Below are 21,014 nucleotides of genomic sequence, written 5' to 3'. Positions count from 1 at the left end.
TTAAAAGTCAGATGATAATGAACTTCAGTGAAATGGCATCATAAGTGACTTGGATGAAGAATAACAATGTTGAGGAAATTGAGTAATGACAGAAACACCACTGCCACTACTCCACATGCCCTACTCTTTTACACTTGTTATACCCTAATTGGAAGGGTAACGGTAAGTTGTCGTCTCCTCAGCAGATCCTCCAACCTTCCTGTGGTTCAGTCCAGTCAGCTGCTTTGCATGGCATGACACTAAGGGCCTGTTCACACAAGCAGTTTTAACTGCACAGTGTGTGGTCCAAACTGCAGAAGCTTTCCACAAGAGGCAGTTTTGCCATATAGGACTTGTGCCACTGACCCTGGCTAGTATCATGAGTCATTCTGCTGCAGTGTCAGTATGTACGCAGAAGAGACAGCATGTCTGGTTTCTGCATTGGCAATGAGCTTGGCACATCAAGAGACAAAGACAACACTGGATTCATCTTCTACATGACAAACTAACCCATGGGATGTTCATAACATTGTACCCTAAGCTGAGAGACTGTGAAGTCAAATTCTTTTTACATTTGCTTCAGGATGTCAATGAAATTTGATGATTTGCTGGAACAAATTCAATTGGCTAGGGTCATGGGCCATGGTAACCAATGAAAGCACAATGTGGCCTTCAAACTGCTAAGTGTGTACACTCCCATTCAAGTGCATTTCAAATCAACCCTCACGTTTTCAGCACAGTTGGAAGGCAGACCCATACAGGAGCTGCAGCAGCAGGAAAAACTGCATGTTTGTGTGTGAAAGCCTCCATTAACTTACATTGTAATTACACTGCTACTGTTTGACCACAAGGGTGAAACTGTCAAATGTGAACAGGGCCTAACCCTGACACCATTACATGGGGTGTTAGGCTGGGCATTATCTCTAACTTACACAACATCCCAAAGGCATCAGAAATATGGAATTTTACATCTCCAGGCCTGTAAAAGCCCTGGCTTTTGCTGGGGGGTACCCTCCCTTTGCCCCATAGGTCCACAGGGGCAATACATATACCAAGACAGCAAATACATCACCCATAACTGTTTAGATTCCATCAAGAAAGATGCCTGGCAGAAAATCTTGATATGTCTGCAGAGAATTTCCTGTGATATTCTTGGGCCCTAGAGAACCTGAGAACCTTGTGGGTAAACAGCCATGTGGGATAGGCACGCTGCAGGGGCATGGAGGCACTGACAGTTAAACTGTCCACTCATGGGCCGATGGGACTTGTGCAGAGCCAGAGAGTGGCAGTGAGATGCTGCAGCATCAGCACTGCAACAGCAGCAGCAGCAGGTGCTGCACATCCTTGGATACACAAGAACAGGCCATGCCCAATTTAGAGCTACAATGTGGACTGCTCACTGTATTTCACCAAGTTACTGTCAAGGCAGCAAATGTCTTCAGGAGAACAAAGAGTACACATCCTCATGGCTTGAGGAACAACAGTGAACCCTCTATAGTGCTAAGCTCCTTGGGCAGAGGTTCTGTTATTATCATCATTTGTCACCTGGGTGTATCAATGTGGTAACATTACCTGCAGCTATTGTTAAGGAAGACCAGCCTAGCTGTATCTGATACAGCAAACTCATGATATGGTGACCTTTTACTGCTGAGGCAAATCCTTCCTTCTTATCCCTAAGTGTTTTCTCCCTTCTCTTATTTATCTTCCCCTCCCATTTTCCGTGAACCTTTACAACACATACGTTTTTATTACATCTAATATGGTTTTATTTCATATAATATGCATCTTATGACCAAACTTTATTTGATCACTTAAAAAAAAACAGTATTAATAGCTAAATAAGGGTGTAAAGATAAATCTAAACTACATTCACAAAGTTGGGAGAAGCACTTTAAAAAATTGAGATGGGTTGGCAGCGCACACTTGGTAACAAAGGGGTTAAACCTCTCTTTACATCTATAGACACATTTCTCCCTCTAATGACTCATGAAAATCATTGTATGACACCTGTCTTTCACATTCATCTCTCTTATCTCTCCGTCCATCTCACCTTGTTTGCTTACCGTATTTTACAGCTTATAAGACGCTGCACCATGGAAGATGCACCCTAATATTTGAAAGAGATTTCTAAGAAAAAAAGTTATTCTCATACAAGAACACATTCACCATAAACCCAACCACCGAACACTAAAACATAAGAAACAAGGAGTCTGCAAGACTGCCTCTTACCAGAAATTTACAAGCAGTCCATCTCTTGTTATTGTTGTTGTTGTTAAGGGTTGCGACGAATTGTATGATCCTATAAGCTGTGGAGGAATCCATGTCTTGTTCTCATAAGCTCCTATGAGCTGTGAAGGGATGCATGTTTTGTTCTCATAAGCATTGCAGTTGCTTAGTCTTCTTGAGGAAGGGACAAGTGTGGTGAAGAGCTGTTGATTGCACCAAGGGTAGTAAAGCTCTGGAGCAAGGTTCTGGCGGTGGAGGTGAGCGGCGAGTGTTGTTTTGCCAATACGGAGATGCATGACTGAGAGTAACATCTCGCTTGCGGGACGTTTTCGTGACCCATGGTTGCGTGGAAGAATTTTTCATTGTCTAAGGGTGGTTTTATTTTCATAAAAATCAATTTAAAATGCATTTAAAAATATAAAATTTGAAAGAAATTTATTCATCCTCAAATCCCAAAAACTAGTCACTACTGGATTCATGTAAAAGTTCTGAACTCTCATCTGCAGAATTATCACTGCTATCACTCATGTACAATAAGTGATCCTCAGTACTATCCATGGCATTACTTATACCACACTTTTTGAAAGACTTTTCAACAACTTCAGTATTAATAGCATTCCAAGATTTCAGCACCCATTCACACACTTGAGCTATTGATGGGCGTTTTATTCTTCCACACGGTGTCATTTCATGTCGTCCTTCAGCCATCCATTTAGACCATTCTTCACGCTTGTTATTCTTGAATGGTTTGTTGATGCTCACATCCAGTGGCTGCAGCTGGGAAGTAAGGCCACCAGGAATAACAGCTAATGTTGTGTTCATTGTTCTTGCTAGTTTTTTAGTGTTGTCTGTCCTGTGTCCACTGAATTGATCCCAAACTAGCTTAAAATTACACTCGTCCACTTCTCTTGTCTCAAACATCATCTTATTTTTCATAACATTTACCTTCAGTTTTAATTATAAAATTAACTGAGTACAGTACTTACCAAGACGAAAGTTAATCGTAATTTCATGAACATTTAACTGCATCACTTAGGTAGTAAATGAGGTGTGAGTGCCAGCAACCAACCACCAGTCCTTTAGAGAACTGGTTTTGAGGAAACAAGTCTTATAATTAATAAAGACAAGGAAAAGAAAAAGGGAAAGGAAGGAAGGGCATTTATTACCTAAGTGACACAGTTAAATGTTCATGAAATTACAATTAACTTTCTTCTTGGTAAGTACTGGGTCAATCTTATAATTTCACTTTACGACATTTAACTGACATGAGTAGTAGTCAAAGAGAGCTTTAGAGTGATTCCTCAAAACCAAAATTGTCTACATCTCCAAAAAAATAATATCAGGTAAGAATACTGTAAAGGACGAAAAATATACAAAAATATGCAAGAAATTAACCATTTATTTTGTATATTTCGTATAATCTATACAAACACTAAAGTCAACACACTTTAAAACATTTCTAGAGTAGAACAGAATATATGTAACCACAAGTCAAAATGAGAGAAAAACATGTACAATAAATTCCAACATATCTGTAAGAATTATGATAGCACTGCTTCACCAAATTGACCCTACCTGCAAAGTTAATCCAGTTCAGAACATTTTTGGAGTAGAACAGAATATATGTAACCACAAGTCAAAATGATAGGAAACTTGTACAATAAATTCCAACAAATCTATAAGAATTATGATAGCACTGTTTCACCAAAACAACCCTACCTGCATAAAGGGTTTTTGTAAAATTTTGCAAAGGTGGATTCCTGGGACCAACCCACAGTTTGCAGGATTATAGACAGGGGAAGTGTCATTACTGCTTTGCTAGAAGAGGCAGATTTGGTGAAATGATGTGCAAAAATAGAAAGATCAATACTAGCAGCTTTCATGATGTCCATAGTCTAGCGTCTTGATGTGTCCCTTCAAGCTAATCTGATAGGGGGGTTTAGTCATCAGGAAAAACCTAGTGATTGTACCCTTGATGCCTTCAGTTCTTTTCAGATAACTTGATATATAGATATAGACTCACAGATGTCTGTCTGGTCCATAAGCCTTAAAAACTATTTCTGAGAGATGTTCCCTGGCCTAGATGTTTTAGGTAGGGCTCCTATTTTAAAGGATACCCCAGAGGCAGTGATGGACATGTTTCTAATGTTTAACAAATGTAAGGTTTGACTACATTGGAAACCAATAACATCAATATTACCAATTTTTTAGATAGCTGAATTAAGGATAAACTTTCATTTGTTCACAAACTTTTAATGTGGTTCAAAACTAACTCTGGGTCCTAGGTTAGCTAGCATGGTGTCAAGGAAAAGAAGGTCTATCTTGAGAAACTGGTTTCATGAACCATTTTATTAATGGGTGCTGGCATGCAGGTTTGTCATTAATTGTAGCTATTGCTGAAAAGGCTGATCAAATGATGTTCATTGTGGTAAACACCCTCCTTTCTCTTTCTTAAATTCATGTAATAAAAATTCCAGTAGAAAATTTAAAGGTAGCAGAAAAGGATCAGTTTCCCTGTTGAGACAAACTGACACATCTTTTGATATAACCCCCACATTGCAGTTTTTGTGCTTTGTCTCCAGGACTTAAGGAGAAATTCAGCAACCTCCCTTTTAATGCCTTGGCTTGTAGGGTATTGCTCAAGAGAATCACTGAAGTCATTCTCAACTTGGGTTTCAGTGGGTGTTTGAGACCTGGATCTTGTGGCAAGACCAGGGACTCTCAAGGGAAAAGAAACAGGGTTTCTGCCAGAAACTGCAGTGCTAACAGGAACCATACCTGGGTTGGCCAAAATGGCAGTGTAAATATCACACTAACCTTGTCCTCTTTTATCTTCTGCAGCATCTTTCCAATCACACTAAAAGGTGGGAAAGCATACAGGATATTATTATGACAGTTCATTGTAAAAACATTTGTATATTCAGCATAAGGGTCTGGCTTCCAGGAGACATTTCATCACATTTTTTATCCTTGTCAAAAGTGAAAAGTTCATCTGTCCCAACTACACAATCTCTTTTTGTTAATTCTGCCAAAGCAATATTATTAACATGAAACTGAACTGCTTTCTTTCTCAGTTGATTGAGGTAGTTAAAAGCTGAGGTAATAAGTCTAAGGCTGTCAATGAAGCCTTCTAAGTAAGTGTTTAAAGGTATGCCAGCCTTTCCCCTAATATCACTGATACAGTGAGCAATAGGAATCAAGGCCCTCAGAAGTAAGCCCTATGTCTGAGCTAGTCTGGCATCAAACAGTTTGCCTACAATACTCATAACCTTAGTGATAGCTGAGTTACTCTAAGTCTATGGTACCTTCATGTTAAGTACATTATTCGGTACTTTCAAACAACTGCAAGTAGTTTTCATACTGTCACTATTAGGCCAGTGTCTAAGATTGGCATTTAAAATGGAGACTAGGTGATCAGACACAGGTTCTTCACCATGGAAACAACCAGACAAATCATCCAAAGCCCTTAGAAAGGACACATCATCATCATCAACAGCCTGAAGGGGGGGAGCTGGCCAGAGCTAATGCCATCTAAACCATCAAGGTCTGCATAGTTAGTATCACCCTCAGGCACCACACAGTCCTTATCAGATGAAGACAAGTCATGAAAACCACTAAAAGTTGGGCCATCAGTTGTCAGAGTAGAAGGCTGACCACCAACCACTGCTATCCAGTTTGTTGATCAGACCACTCAGGAGACATAAGAACATAAGAACATAAGACACCTGCCGAAACGATAATTACTCCCAGTGAGGTCTAAAGCACTGTTCAGGGGGTGCTGTGAACTTATCATTAAACCCAGCTGTGACCTCACTGAACGTTTCCCTTTGTGTCTCACAACACAAGGGGGTAGTCACAGCCTGCCCTCTAAAGACAACTCTCTTCCTCCACACAAAACTACAAGCACCTAATAACACACACACCCTTCACTCCAAAAATTTTAAAATCATGGCGACTCCTACACCAGCCTCGGAGTCCCCATCTGGGGAGGGGACCATAAATGTCCCCAGGTCGGACTGCCTTTCCGTCGACGACCCTAAGTGTCTTGACACCCCCCTCAACTTTTTCTTCATTAACTTCTGCAACATTCGCGGTCTAAGATCTAATTTTCAATCTGTAGAACACCACCTCTCCTCTTCTAAACCTCATCTTCTTTTCCTCACTGAAACTCAGGTGTCTGAGGCAACTGACAGTAGCCCCTTTTCTGTTCCCTCCTACTTTCTCTATCCTCATTTTCGATCCAAAGCTGGATGCTGCGTTTATGTGCGCAATGACTTAACCTGCTCTCGTGCCCACGCTCTTGAATCTTCCGAGTTTTCCACCATCTGGCTACGACTACAGAGTCATTCTCATACTAAATTTATCTGTGCTGTATACCTCTCTCCTAACTCCTCTGACTATAAGAAATTCTTTGACTACTTAACTTCCAAAGTGGAGCACATTCTGACCCTCTTCCCTTTTGCAGAGATCTCCATTCTTGGAGACTTCAATGTTCACCACCAGCTTTGGCTTTCCTCTCCCTTCACTGACCATCCTGGTGAACTAGCCTACAACTTTGCTATCCTCCATGACCTAGAGCAATTGGTGCAACACCCTACTCGTATTCCTGACCGTCTTGGAGATACGCCCAACATTCTTGACCTTTTCCTGACCTCTAATCCTTCTGCTTATGCTGTCACCCTTTCTTCTCCGTTGGGCTCCTCCAATCACAATCTCATATCTTTATCTTGTCCTATCACTCCAATCCCTCCTCAGGATCCCCCTAAGCGAAGGTGCCTCTGGCGTTTTGCCTCTGCTAGTTGGGGGGACCTGAGGCGGTATTTTGCTGATTTTCCTTGGAATGACTACTGCTTCCGTGTCAGAGACCCGTCTTTGTGTGCTGAGCGCATAACAGAGGTGATAGTGTCTGGCATGGAGGCGTACATTCCTCACTCTTTTTCTCGTCCTAAACCTTCTAAACCTTGGTTTAACACAGCTTGTTCTCGTGCTATACATGATAGAGAGGTGGCCCACAAAAGGTACTTAAGCCTTCCTTCACCAGAATCTCATGCACTTTATATTTCTGCCCGGAACCATGCCAAGTCTGTTCTCCAACTAGCCAAAAACTCCTTCATTAACAGAAAATGTCAAAACCTTTCAAGATCTAACTCCCCTCGTGATTTCTGGCATCTAGCCAAAAATATCTCCAATAACTTTGCTTCTTCTTCTTTCCCTCCTCTACTTCAACCAGATGGCACCACTGCTATCACATCTATTTCTAAAGCTGAACTCTTTGCTCAAACCTTTGCTAGAAACTCTACCTTGGACGATTCTGGGCTTGTTCCTCCCTCTCCTCCACCCTCTGACTACTTCATGCCTCGTATTAAAATTCTTCGTAATGATGTTTTCCATGCCCTCGCTGGCCTAAACCCTCAGAAGGCTTATGGACCTGATGGGGTCCCTCCTATTGTTCTCCGAAACTGTGCCTCCGTGCTTGCACCTTGCCTAGTCAAACTCTTTCAGCTCTGTCTGTCAACATCTACCTTTCCTTCTTGCTGGAAGTTTGCCTACATTCAACCTGTTCCTAAAAAGGGTGACCGCTCTAATCCCTCAAACTACCGTCCTATTGCTTTAATTTCCTGCTTATCTAAAGTTTTTGAATCTATCCTCAACAGGAAGATTCTTAAACATCTATCACTTCACAACCTTCTATCTGATCGCCAGTATGGGTTCTGTCAAGGCCGCTCGACTGGTGATCTTCTGGCTTTCCTTACTGAGTCTTGGTCATCCTCTTTTAGAGACTTTGGTGAAACTTTTGCTGTTGCCTTGGACATATCAAAAGCCTTTGATAGAGTCTGGCACAAAGCTTTGATTTCCAAACTACCCTCCTACGGTTTCTATCCTTCTCTCTGTAACTTCATCTCAAGTTTCCTTTCTGACCGTTCTATTGCTGCTGTGGTAGACGGTCACTGTTCTTCTCCTAAATCTATTAACAGTGGTGTTCCTCAGGGTTCTGTCCTGTCACCCACTCTCTTCTTATTATTCATTAATGATCTTCTAAAACAAACTTCTTGTCCTATCCACTCCTATGCTGATGATACCACCCTGCACTTTTCCACGTCTTTTCATAGACGTCCAACCCTTCAGGAGGTAAACATATCACGCAGGGAAGCCACAGAACGCCTGACTTCTGATCTTTCTAAAATTTCTGATTGGGGCAGAGCAAACTTGGTATTGTTCAATGCCTCAAAAACTCAATTCCTCCATCTATCAACTCGACACAATCTTCCAGACAACTATCCCCTCTTCTTCAATGACACTCAACTATCCCCCTCTTCTACACTGAACATCCTCGGTCTGTCCTTTACTTATAATCTGAACTGGAAACTTCACATCTCATCTCTAGCTAAAACAGCTTCCATGAAGTTAGGTGTTCTGAGACGTCTCCGCCAGTTTTTCTCACCCCCGCAGCTGCTAACTCTGTACAAGGGCCTTATCCGTCCATGTATGGAGTATGCTTCACATGTCTGGGGGGGTTCCACTCATACTGCTGTTCTAGACAGGGTGGAATCAAAAGCTTTTCGTCTCATCAACTCCTCTCCTCTAACTGACTGTCTTCAGCCTCTCTCTCACCGCCGCAATGTTGCATCTCTAGCTGTCTTCTACCGCTATTTTCATGCTAACTGCTCTTCTGATCTTGCTAACTGCATGCCTCCCCTCCTTCCGCGGCCTCGCTGCACAAGACTTTCTTCTTTCTCTCACTCCTATTCTGTCCACCTCTCTAACGCAAGAGTTAACCAGTATTCTCAATCATTCATCCCTTTCTCTGGTAAACTCTGGAACTCCTTGCCTGCTTCTGTATTTCCACCTTCCTATGACTTGAATTCCTTCAAGAGGGAGGTTTCAAGACACTTATCCACCAATTTTTGACCACTGCTTTGACCCTTTTAGGGACTGGCATTTCAGTGGGCATTTTTTTTATTAGATTTTTGTTGCCCTTGGCCAGTATCCTTCCTACATAAAAAAAAAAAAAAAAAAAAAAAAAAAAAAAATAAGAAATAAGGGAAGCTGCAAGAAGCGACCAGGCTTACACGTGGCAGTCCCTGTATGAAACACACTTACCTATTTCCATCTGCTATCCCCATCCATAAACTTGTCTAATCTTCTCTTAAAGCTCTCTAGTGTCCTAGCACTAACTACATGATCACTGAGTCCGTTCCACTCATCTACCACTCTATTTGAGAACCAATTTTTTCCTATCTCCTTCCTAAATCTAAATTTTTCAAGCTTGAACCCGTTATTTCTTGTTCTACCCTGGTTGCTGATCCTAAGAATTTTGCTTACATCTCCCTTGTTATAACCCTTATACCACTTAAAGACTTCTATCAGGTCCCTTCTTATCTCCCTTGTTATAACCCTTATACCACTTAAAGACTTCTATCAGGTCCCTTCTTAACCTACGTCTCTCTAAAGAATGAAAATTTAACAGCTTCAACCTCACCTCATAAGGAATACTCCTCATCCCCTGTATCCTTTTAGTCATTCTCCTCTGTACTGATTCTAATAGACCTATATCTTTCCTGTAATGTGGGGACCAGAACTGCACCGCGTAGTCTAGATGAGGTCTGACCAGCGCCAAGTATAACTTTTAATATTACTTCCGGCCTTCTACTTTTAACATTCCTAAAAATTAATCCTAGTACCCTATTTGCCTTGTTTCTGGCTTCTATGCATTGTTTCCCTAGACGAAGTTCAGAGCTAACTATAACTTCTAAATCTTTCTCGTACCCTGTACCTACCAGAGTTTGGTTGTCTAATGTGTACCTATTGTGTGGGTTTCCTCTACCTACACTAAGCACTTTGCATTTATTGATATTGAATTGCATTTGCCATCTATCTGTCCATTCATTCATTCTATCTAAGTCTGCCTGCAAGGCAATGGCATCCGATTCTGACCTAATTAATCTACCTATCTTTGTGTCATCCGCAAATTTACTAACATCACTACTAATTCCACTATCCAAGTCATTGATATACATTAGAAATAACAATGGCCCTAATACTGATCCCTGTGGCACCCCACTAATTACATGACCCCACTTGGATTTCAAGCCGTTTATTACCACTCTCTGTCGCCTGTTACCAAGCCATGACCCTATCCAGCCTAACACCTTCCCATCTATCCCATGTGCCCTAACCTTTCTCAGGAGCCTTTGATGGGGTACCTTGTCAAATGCTTTACTAAAGTCCAGATATAAGATATCATAACTATCACCATTATCTACTGCCTCGTACACCTTACTGTAAAAACTTAACAAGTTTGTTAGGCAAGACTTCCCCTTCGTGAAGCCATGCTGTGACTGATTTATCAAGTTATGTTTGTCTAAATGTTCCCTAATGTTCCTCGCTATTATTGACTCTAACATTTTACCTACAACTGAAGTTAAGCTGACAGGTCTATAATTAGACGCTAAAGTTTTATCTCCTTTCTTAAAGATGGGTACTACATTAGCCTGCCTCCACATTACTGGTACCTCACCCATGTCCAGTGATTTCCTAAAGACAGAAACTAATGGCTCACTAATAATCTCTTTACATTCCTTAAGTACTCTGGGATATATTTCATCAGGTCCTGGTGACTTGAACTTTTTTAGCCTATCTATCTCCTGTTCCACTATCTCCCTAGTTATGGAAATATCTGTCAGCTTCTCATTCTCATCTGCTCTAAACACCTGTTCACTATCTGGCATATCCTGCATGTTTTCCTGGGTGAAGACAGTTAAAAAATAATCATTCAGAAGTTTACTAATCTCCTCCCCAGAACTAACCAGCTCCCCATCTGCTGCCTTTAATGGACCTACAGTATCCTTATTCTTCGTCCTGTATACCTGATAAAATCCCTTGGGGTCCGTCTTCGCCTGGCTGGCTACCTTTGATTCATAATTGTCCTTAGCTTTCTTTGTTAACTTCCTGACTGTTCTAACTAATTCATTATATTGTGTCCTTAAAACTTCTTCACCTGCCCTTAATCTCCTATATATACTTCTCTTATGCCCTATATAATGCTTTAACCTAGCAGTCATCCATTTAGGGTAATTTTTTTGTGATCTTATTGTTCTATACGGGATATTTGCTAACTGACCTGTATGAACTTTATCTACGAAATATTTATACAATTCATCTACATTTACTTCACCTAGTCCCCTCATCTCGTCCCCTACCATCCTCTCCACTCCCTCATCTGCTCGCCTCGACCTCACCTCTCTCATTTCAGCATGACCTGACATTCCAACATACTCACACCTAGCTCCCCCCTTCCTCTTTCCTCCTCCCTTCCGGACACATCTTCCCTCCTCTTGTCCTACACCCTCACGCCTCACCTCACCTCTCTCATCCTGCCTTATCTCTCTGAACTCCGTCCCTGACCTGACCTCACCTTGTATCCTTTGCCAGTCCACTCCTTGGAGGTACCTTTTTAATTCTTCAAAATCTGCTCTCCTAAAGTCAGGTATTTTACTAGTGTTTTTGTTTCTAACAGTTTCTTCCCATTCTAAATTGTACCTAATTTCCCTATGGTCACTGTTACCTAGCTGTCCTCCAACCTCTACCTGCGTGACTGCTTCCTCCCTGCTAGTAAGAATTAAATCTAGAATATTATTCCCCCTTGTGGGTTCTACGACTACCTGTTTTAAAAAATTATCCTGAATTACCTTAAGAAATTCCTCTGCTTCCTTGTTACCCACCATCATACTCCAGTCGATATTCCTAAAATTAAAATCTCCTACCACACATACCTGACTATACCTGCCTGCTCTATTTAATTCCTGCCACAGTGAGGTGTTAATTTCCTCTGTACTGGTCGGTGGTCTGTATACTACCCCTAGTACTACTGACGGCGATCCTTCTTTAATATCTACCCATATCGACTCTGCTTTGTTATCTGTTTTAATTCTACTGTTGATACAACACTGTAATGTGTCCCTAACGTATAACGCGACGCCTCCTCCTCTCCTGTTTTCCTTATCTTTATAGAACATTGTATACCCATCTATCTTAACCTCTGGATTAAATACTTTTCCTGACATATCTAACCAAGTTTCAGTTAAAGCAATGATATCAAATTTCTCAACGCTCGCTATTCCTTTAAGCAAGTCTATTTTATTCAGAATACTTCTACAGTTTGTGTAGTAAACACTTAAGCTATTTCTCACTATCCCTGAGCTAGCTACCTTTCTAGATTTAACTATTTTGCCCCTCGCCTTCTCACTACCCCTTCTTCCCTCCCAACTAATGAAAAAAGTGCTGGAGTGCAGTAACCTCCCGCTCGAGTGTTTCGGCCAAAACACGAACACCCTGGCGTGACAAATGCACTCCATCCCTAGCGTACAAGGCGTCCCTGCCATAGAAAAGGTCCCAGTTGTCGATGAACGTCCATCCATTACTCCTACAATGATTCGCAAGCCTGCGATTCGCTGTAATAGCCCCGGACAGCCACTCAGCACCAACTCCCCTCCTCGGCAAGACACCACATACCACGGGGATCCCACCCTTGTCCCTAATCCTGTCCAAAGCCTGTCGAAACCTCCTGATAAGCTCCTCACTCCTGACCTTACCAAGGTCATTCCCACCCACACTGAGAAAAACAATGGGCTTGGTCCCATCTTTTTCCAAGCATGTGTCTAGCCTATCAGCTACCTTCCCTATCCCGGCCTCCGGCAAACACACCCTCGACCTACGCTTCCTATCCCTAGCACAGAACGCACTATCTAAGTGCCTAACCTGACTATCACCAAACACAAGCACTCTACCTTGGGGCAGGGTAACTGCATCTGCCCCCTCCTTCTTGCCTCCTCCCCCCCTGTCCACCTCCTTCTCCTTCCCTTCCTCCAGCACATTGAAGGGATTCTTCGTCTCCATGCAAGGTGCCCTGAGGACCTTCACATTCTTGGCTCCCCTGCACACAACCGACCACTGCTCCTCCGTCGCCTTACTAGGTAAGGAGACGGTGGGGCACGACCCTCCCACAGGTGCTGAGCTCCTCTCATAGAACTCAGCCTGCAGGTCTGAGATCCTCTCACGAAACTCAGCCTGCACCTCCGAGATCCTTCGATGGAACTCAGCCTCCACCTCTGACACCTTCGCAACGAAGGCCTCAAGAACAGGAGAACTAACACAACCAGACGATTCAGCAACACAAGGCGCCATATCTACACTAGCCAGCTATATTAGTGTCAGGTCACTGCTCACTAAACACGTCCGCTCACTAGAGACACATAAGCTGGTCTAATTTATCACTCTTAGAAGTCCCCGTCTCATTGTTTACATCACCAGTGTGGATCACATCACTGCCAGCTGGCAGTGAGCTAGCCTGAGAAGACAAAACACCTTTCCTCCTCTTGAGGCTACACCCCTTATCACTACCATTGGGCTGCTTCCTCTCCAAACTGGCTGAACAATGCCTTGGTTGGTCTTCATGTGCATCTCAGTCTACCATGGCTAAACCTGCATAACAAAAACAAGGCCATGCTCAGAAAAACACATCAAGTAAACACCTTAGAGCACAGTATACACCATCCTAACACCACTAAATACTCTGAAAATGTACTAAAGAAAAATAACTTATTGAAAGACCTGGAAGGAAAAGTCACAACTGGTAGAGAAGACAGGCAGAGTAGAACAGCAGAGAAGACCAGCCACAATGGGGTTGAGCAACCAACTAGCGGGTGGTTGATGGCGCTGACATCTCATTGACAACCATTTGTGATGCCAGTTAAATGTCGCGAAGTGAAATCTTGCACATTACCCTATGAAAATGATGGAACACTCTCTGAAGTCTTCTTTAACTCTGCTAGTAAGACCATGTCATCTGCAAACAGACATGCTACTATACCCCATCCCACTTCATTCTGTTTCAGCTTTGCACCAATATTTCCTACTTTAGTTTTTATTTTCATACACTAAATGCAAGGAATTTCCATTATAAGAGAAATTACTGATATGAGATGTGTAAATTAGAGATTGTTTCCTTTATATGAGCTCAAGAATCCGAGTCTGAGGTGAGTGAATTTACAAAGTTTGAAATGTGTGCCTTCTTGCACCTTCCTGCTAATACATCCAGGCTGTATGGTGATGTATGATGATTGAGATGTGTATAGAAGAGTTTGAGTTCTAGAAGAGGACCTCCCTTGTCCCTTACCTACCATACATTCTCCTGCCAGTCCTGTTTTAAACTGAACTCTGTATTTCTCAGATTCCCACTCCTACTGCCGTACTGCTCACTATTATACTCATACTCTATATAATTTTACTGGCAAGCATATTTACAATACAATACAGTACAATACTGTACTCTGTACAGTGCTTTATGTAACTGATCAGTGCTTAGATGTGTTCCAGTGTTTCTGCTGGCATGTTCTCTCTTTCGCTGTCTAGGGTGTGGTGGTGTGTGTGTGACTGAGCAAGTGGTTTATAGATTGTGCCTTATATTTCAAGTGCTAACTATGCCTTCCAAGTGGCCAATGAGTTCCAGTGTGAGTCTTATCAGTAAGGCTAAGTGAGTTTGAGTACCCATGACACTCACAAAGAAGGTAGAAATTGGGAGTTACCCTCCCTGGAGTATTAACTACACATTGGTGAATATTATGCACATTTTATATATTTGATTAATATGGTCATGTTCTTTGTATGCTGTTTTCTCTTTCAGGTTGCTTTATTGACAATTCTGTAATATATACATGTGTATTGCATTCCATACCATACATTTTAGCATGAAAGGTTACTTTTGACAAGTGTCACAGAATCAAAGCCCCCTGCCCTTTTTTTTTTTTTTTTTTTTTTTTTTTTTTTTTTGCCATTAGTTATGTGTTTTGTTATATGAGAATTCATTAAATGATCAATTCAAGTGGAGCCTAACTGCTCATATCATTGAGACTTTCCTGTATTAAACAACTACAGGGACATCACACATCCATCTCACTAATGTACTTCATTAAAACTCTCCTAGCTCTCCCCCCACCCTAACACACACACACACACACACACACACACACACACACACACACACACACACACACACACACACACACACACACACACACACACACACACACACACACACACACACACACACACACACACACACACACACACACACACACACACACACACACACACACACACACACACACACACACACACACACACACACACACACACACACACACACACACACACACACACACACACACACACACACACACACACACACACACACACACACACACACACACACACACACACACACACACACACACACACACACACACACACACACACACACACACACACACACACACACACACACACACACACACACACACACACACACACACACACACACACACACACACACACACACACACACACACACACACACACACACACACACACACACACACACACACACACACACACACACACACACACACACACACACACACACACACACACACACACACACACACACACACACACACACACACACACACACACACACACACACACACACACACACACACACACACACACACACACACACACACACACACACACACACACACACACACACACACACACACACACACACACACACACACACACACACACACACACACACACACACACACACACACACACACACACACACACACACACACACACACACACACACACACACACACACACACACACACACACACACACACACACACACACACACACACACACACACACACACACACACACACACACACACACACACACACACACACACACACACACACACACACACACACACACACACACACACACACACACACACACACACACACACACACACACACACACACACACACACACACACACACACACACACACACACACACACACACACACACACACACACACACACACACACACACACACACACACACACACACACACACACACACACACACACACACACACACACACACACACACACACACACACACACACACACACACACACACACACACACACACACACACACACACACACACACTTTTATCATATTAAAAGGCAAAAATCCTTCTACCCTATCCACCTTATCATATGTTTTCATTAGATCCATGAAAACTGCATACAACTTACCATCCTTTTCTATGTATTCCTCTATTACCATTTCAGTTTTAAAAAATCGGAGCCCTTCAGACTTTTCCTTTCTTGAATCCTTTTTCCTCACTGACCTTCACCTTAGTCACTTCCATCAGTGTCATAGTCAAGACTTGCTCTTACACTTTTCTTGACACACTAAACAAACTTAATCTCCTATAAGTAATACATTTTTTCCTACAACCTTTGTATTTATATATTGTTACAGTAACTATCCTCCTCCATTCATGTAGTACTTCTTGCCCCCTTGCCAAATCAGTATTGGAAGCATCCAATCTACTAGCACATACCTTACTCTAACATTTCTTTAGTTATTCCATTTATGCCTGCAGCTTTGCCATACTTTAGCCTATCTATTGCTTTCTCTGCCTTGTACCTACCAGTTCTTCCCTGCATAAACACTTGTTCTGTGCATGCTCCCAAACCCATACTAAATACCATTGTTTCTCCTACTGTCTTCTCATTAACATTAGTGGCCCCCATGATAATGAACTTAATTAATTCCTGTTAAATGTTCATTGACCAATTTGTTATTTGAACTTAGAAACTTGTAAGAAAAAGTAGGAAAAAAAAAAATTCTTCCAAGGGAGAAAAAGAAACTTGTAGGAAAAAAGTAATTTCTTCCTAGGGAGGAAAAGTAATGTAAAAAATTAATAGAAATATGAGTTTTTTTTCCAGAATAAACCACTTTTATCACAGTTAAACACCTGTTGTGGCACATATCCTCCAGTCTTTACAGTGTTATCAAAAACATCCAAATATTTGGATGGCAGTAGTAACATCAGCACTAGTAGCCTCACCATGACAGATTGCAATGTGCAGTCCTATGTAGTTACATAATCTGGAAAAATCACCCCATGGATGCAGGGAATACACTTTGTTCACTGATACTGGGGGATTCTTTTTTGCAATACATAGAAAGTCATCCTAGCCTTTTTGCAGACAGTAGTGATAGAGTCACCAGCACATTCTCTCTCCTTAATCCATGCCATCAATAAATCCTCAATCTCCTCTACTGTAGTGTTTCTTGATTTCACTAACTTGGTGATGCCCTGTGCTGCCTTTACTGCCTGAACCTTCTTTATCCTTCATTATGGTATCAATCATACTTTTAGCTTGCTGTAGTTGCAGCTTAGTTGCATGTTATTTCCTTCTTCAGGGCAATTGTGATTAACTGTTTGTCCTTCTGATTTCTCCTCTTATTTTTTTCTGATCCATGACTAGTGTAGGGAATGATGATGTATGGTAAGGGATGATGGATGATAAGAAAATTTGAAGTATATAATGCAAATGGGGCCAGTTACTGTTGGTATGGTTGTTTATGGTTAGTGGAACTGGTTTGCATGGGTGGGTGAGCATCATCTTGCTTGGGGGCACATAAGTTAATTTGTAAGTTTTTTTTTTTTTTTGTGATTGGCAATTTTCATAGAAAAATAGTTAATTAATCAATTTGTACATAGTCCAGACCATGACTCATCACTACATTTACAAGATGTAACATGTAATTTTTGACTTAATATCAAGGAAAAGAATGAAAGTGATTTGCATGAAGCAGTTATGGAAGTCCCCCACTTTAAAGTTATATGGCACTGGAAGATACTTTATGCAGCAAATGTTTTATCTCTTCTTTTCCACACCTTAACTTAGGTAGTGCAGGAAATTTCTAACTATATTGCAGTCAAGAATGAGACTACTTTAATACTAATGATTAACTTCATCATCCATACCTTTGTCATCTGTCTGCCAATTATGTCAGTTTACATTGCGCTGATATTAAATATTCAATCCCATACAGAATCTTGTCTCTGAGAGGGATGATGAGAGAGAACAAATGAGAAAAGAACTTGTTGCATCACGAGAGCGTCTTCATCTTTTGCACATGCGCCAGAACTCCGCATCCAGTCAGACAGCAGTGGCCAGCACCCAGGTCCCATCCTCTTCCACCCAGCCCCCAACCTCCTCACCTTACACATCTCGGCCAAGTTCCTTTGTGTCTGTGACATCCTCATTGGCTGATCATTCCGACACCAGCCTGCAGCATGACACTGATGAGGGTAAGTCCTGACTGGGGCCAGAAAAATCAGTAAGCACTGATTGAAAGTGGTTTTGTGCTGTGGTGAAAAGTAACTCAAAATATTTCAAAAACTTACTTTTCATTTTTCTCGATATAATATTTTTCTTATTCATTAATCAAACAACTAACCAAGTATCTTCTTCTTTGAACTTTTTTGTGTGTATGATTGTGTCATGCATGTCTTTTATATGATAATACTGAGAATAACAAAAAAAATGCCATCTGGTTTGAGACAGTTTGACTGCAAGGAACACTGACCACTGTAAACCCAGATATAGACAAAAATATGGATTGGAATTAATTTCAGTTCTATCCTAAAGAAGTATTAAATGCAGCTGGTGCTAAGGAAGATAATAGATTCACTTTGGATAGATGTCATCTCTTCCAGAAAGTTAGGTACACAGACAAATGAGGAGTATGAATCTAATCATGAGATAGTAAGTTCCATAAGCATATAATGATATCAGGCATAGTGGTGTTCCTCAAAGGACATCCCCAGAAAATTGCAAGTATTTTGGTTGTTTGAGCCTAAGGGGAGGCACCACCTTTTACTAGTGGAGGGTACATTCATATTAATCTAATTATTCTGAGGTATTTTTTTCTTTGATGTCTTTAGTAAGAGCAATAAAATATGCAAATCTCATCATAATAGCTTAAGTAGTTTTTGCAGGATTACACACACACACACACACACACACACACACACACACACACACACACACACACACACACACACACACACACACACACACACACACACACACACACACACACACACACACACACACACACACACACACACACACACACACACACACACACACACACACACAGATATATATATATATATATATATATATATATATATATATATATATATATATATATATATATATATATATATATATATATATATATAGAAGAGCTAGAAACAGAAATGGAGATCCATATATTTGCTCAATTTCTACAATATTGGGTAATTTTATTCATGAAACATAAGGTCAGTTTATGGGAACTGTAATAGGGGCCATATATGACAAGGAATGAATATATATTGGGTTTGCTCATACCTATGAAGACTTCTTTATTTATACTTCCATTTAAATTTTCATATTGGTTGGTAGCAAAGGTGTTGACAAAAAAAGTAGAATTTCTATCAGAGATTGTTTTCCAAGGACAGAAGTTGCAGGGATAAAAGAATAAATTCAGGAAAGAACCTTATGTTTTAAGTTATATATATATATATGTATATATATAGATATATAGATATATATATATGATGCATATCTATAGTACTAGTATTTAAATATAAGAGACATAATGCTGTTTATATTTCACAATTATCAACCATCAGTTGAGTTTGTTGTATATAAGATAAAAAATGATCAATACAACTTAGGAGCTACATTAATATCCTTCCTTGTGTGAATACACTCCTTCATGAAGCTGCAGATGTGCATGTCAAGTCATATTAGCCAATTTATCTGCTATTAACTGATACAGGATGCAGTCCATGTCTTGATCTGGGCCCCAAAACTCCCCACTCCCAGGCATACAAGTGGTTGTAAATATATCTTGCCAAGACTTGCTATATACTCGTATGTGCTGTGGTTGACTGCAAATCAGACTCTTGAAGAACAAAAACAAGAATAAAGGGTGCTATTAGTATCAAAAGATGGATTAAGTTTCCATCTGTATAGAAGGAGAACTTAGTTTTGTTTTTGTTCTGTAGAGAGTGTCATATCTCATAGCTGGCAGCAATCAGCTACTTATTATTTCCTTTTTTTTTTCCTTAGTAACTCTGGTGGTGACCTTTGGGAATATTTGAATAGAAATATAAATTAGGAAATATACATTGATGTGCACAAACCCAATGAATATTTATCCCTTTTCATATATTGCCATCTTTAGAGATCACACAAATCAGCCTCACAATTGCTTTGTTAACACATTGTAAGGCACAGGAAATCAATTATAAAATTATGTATGCAATATTTTTGTGAAGAAAACAGTCTGATAGGAACTTTCTACGAAGTCCACACACAACATACTCAGGAATTAAAATTTCTGGCAGTATGTAGCACCTACAACTCTAATACAAATACTCCCATTGATCCACTATTCTCTGAAGTTTCCTTTTCACTTTGTAAGTAACACAGTGTCTTCTGCAAAAAGACAAGCTATTACAGCTCACCTCACTACATTTTCAATGTTGCAACAATATCCCCTACTTAGATTTTCATCTCATATTCAGTCATATATAGAAATATTAGACAACCATGGAGACATTACACATCCCTCTTTTACTCCTATTTCTATGGCAGAACTGTCATCAAGCTCTCTCTCTCAACACACACACACACACACACACACACACACACACACACACACACACACACACACACACACACACACACACACACACACACACACACACACACACACACACACACACACACACACACACACACACACACTTGCATCCCTACTTAGAACCTTAATTCCTTGCAGCAACTTTATTTTGTACAACATAACAGACTTATGG

The 21,014-nt window shown here is 40.8% G+C and overlaps 1 protein-coding gene across 5 annotated transcripts in view; it reads left to right on the top strand.

Moving 5' to 3' along the window:
• Window positions 1–21,014, top strand: part of LOC135116179 (rho guanine nucleotide exchange factor 11-like) — a 128,354-nt gene that overhangs the window by 101,353 nt on the left and 5,987 nt on the right. For all 5 annotated transcript variants that reach the window (XM_064033475.1, XM_064033474.1, XM_064033476.1 and 2 more), the window contains one exon: window positions 18,191–18,449. In XM_064033475.1, the coding sequence (XP_063889545.1) occupies window positions 18,191–18,449 (259 nt within the window). The remainder of the gene's footprint in view (window positions 1–18,190; window positions 18,450–21,014) is intronic.

The sequence above is a fragment of the Scylla paramamosain genome, chromosome 30, assembly GCF_035594125.1.
Source record: "Scylla paramamosain isolate STU-SP2022 chromosome 30, ASM3559412v1, whole genome shotgun sequence".
In the NCBI taxonomy this organism is placed as follows: Eukaryota; Metazoa; Arthropoda; class Malacostraca; order Decapoda; family Portunidae; genus Scylla; species Scylla paramamosain.
The sequence above is the reverse complement of the archived record's forward strand: the minus strand, read 5'-3'. Positions and strand labels throughout refer to the sequence as shown.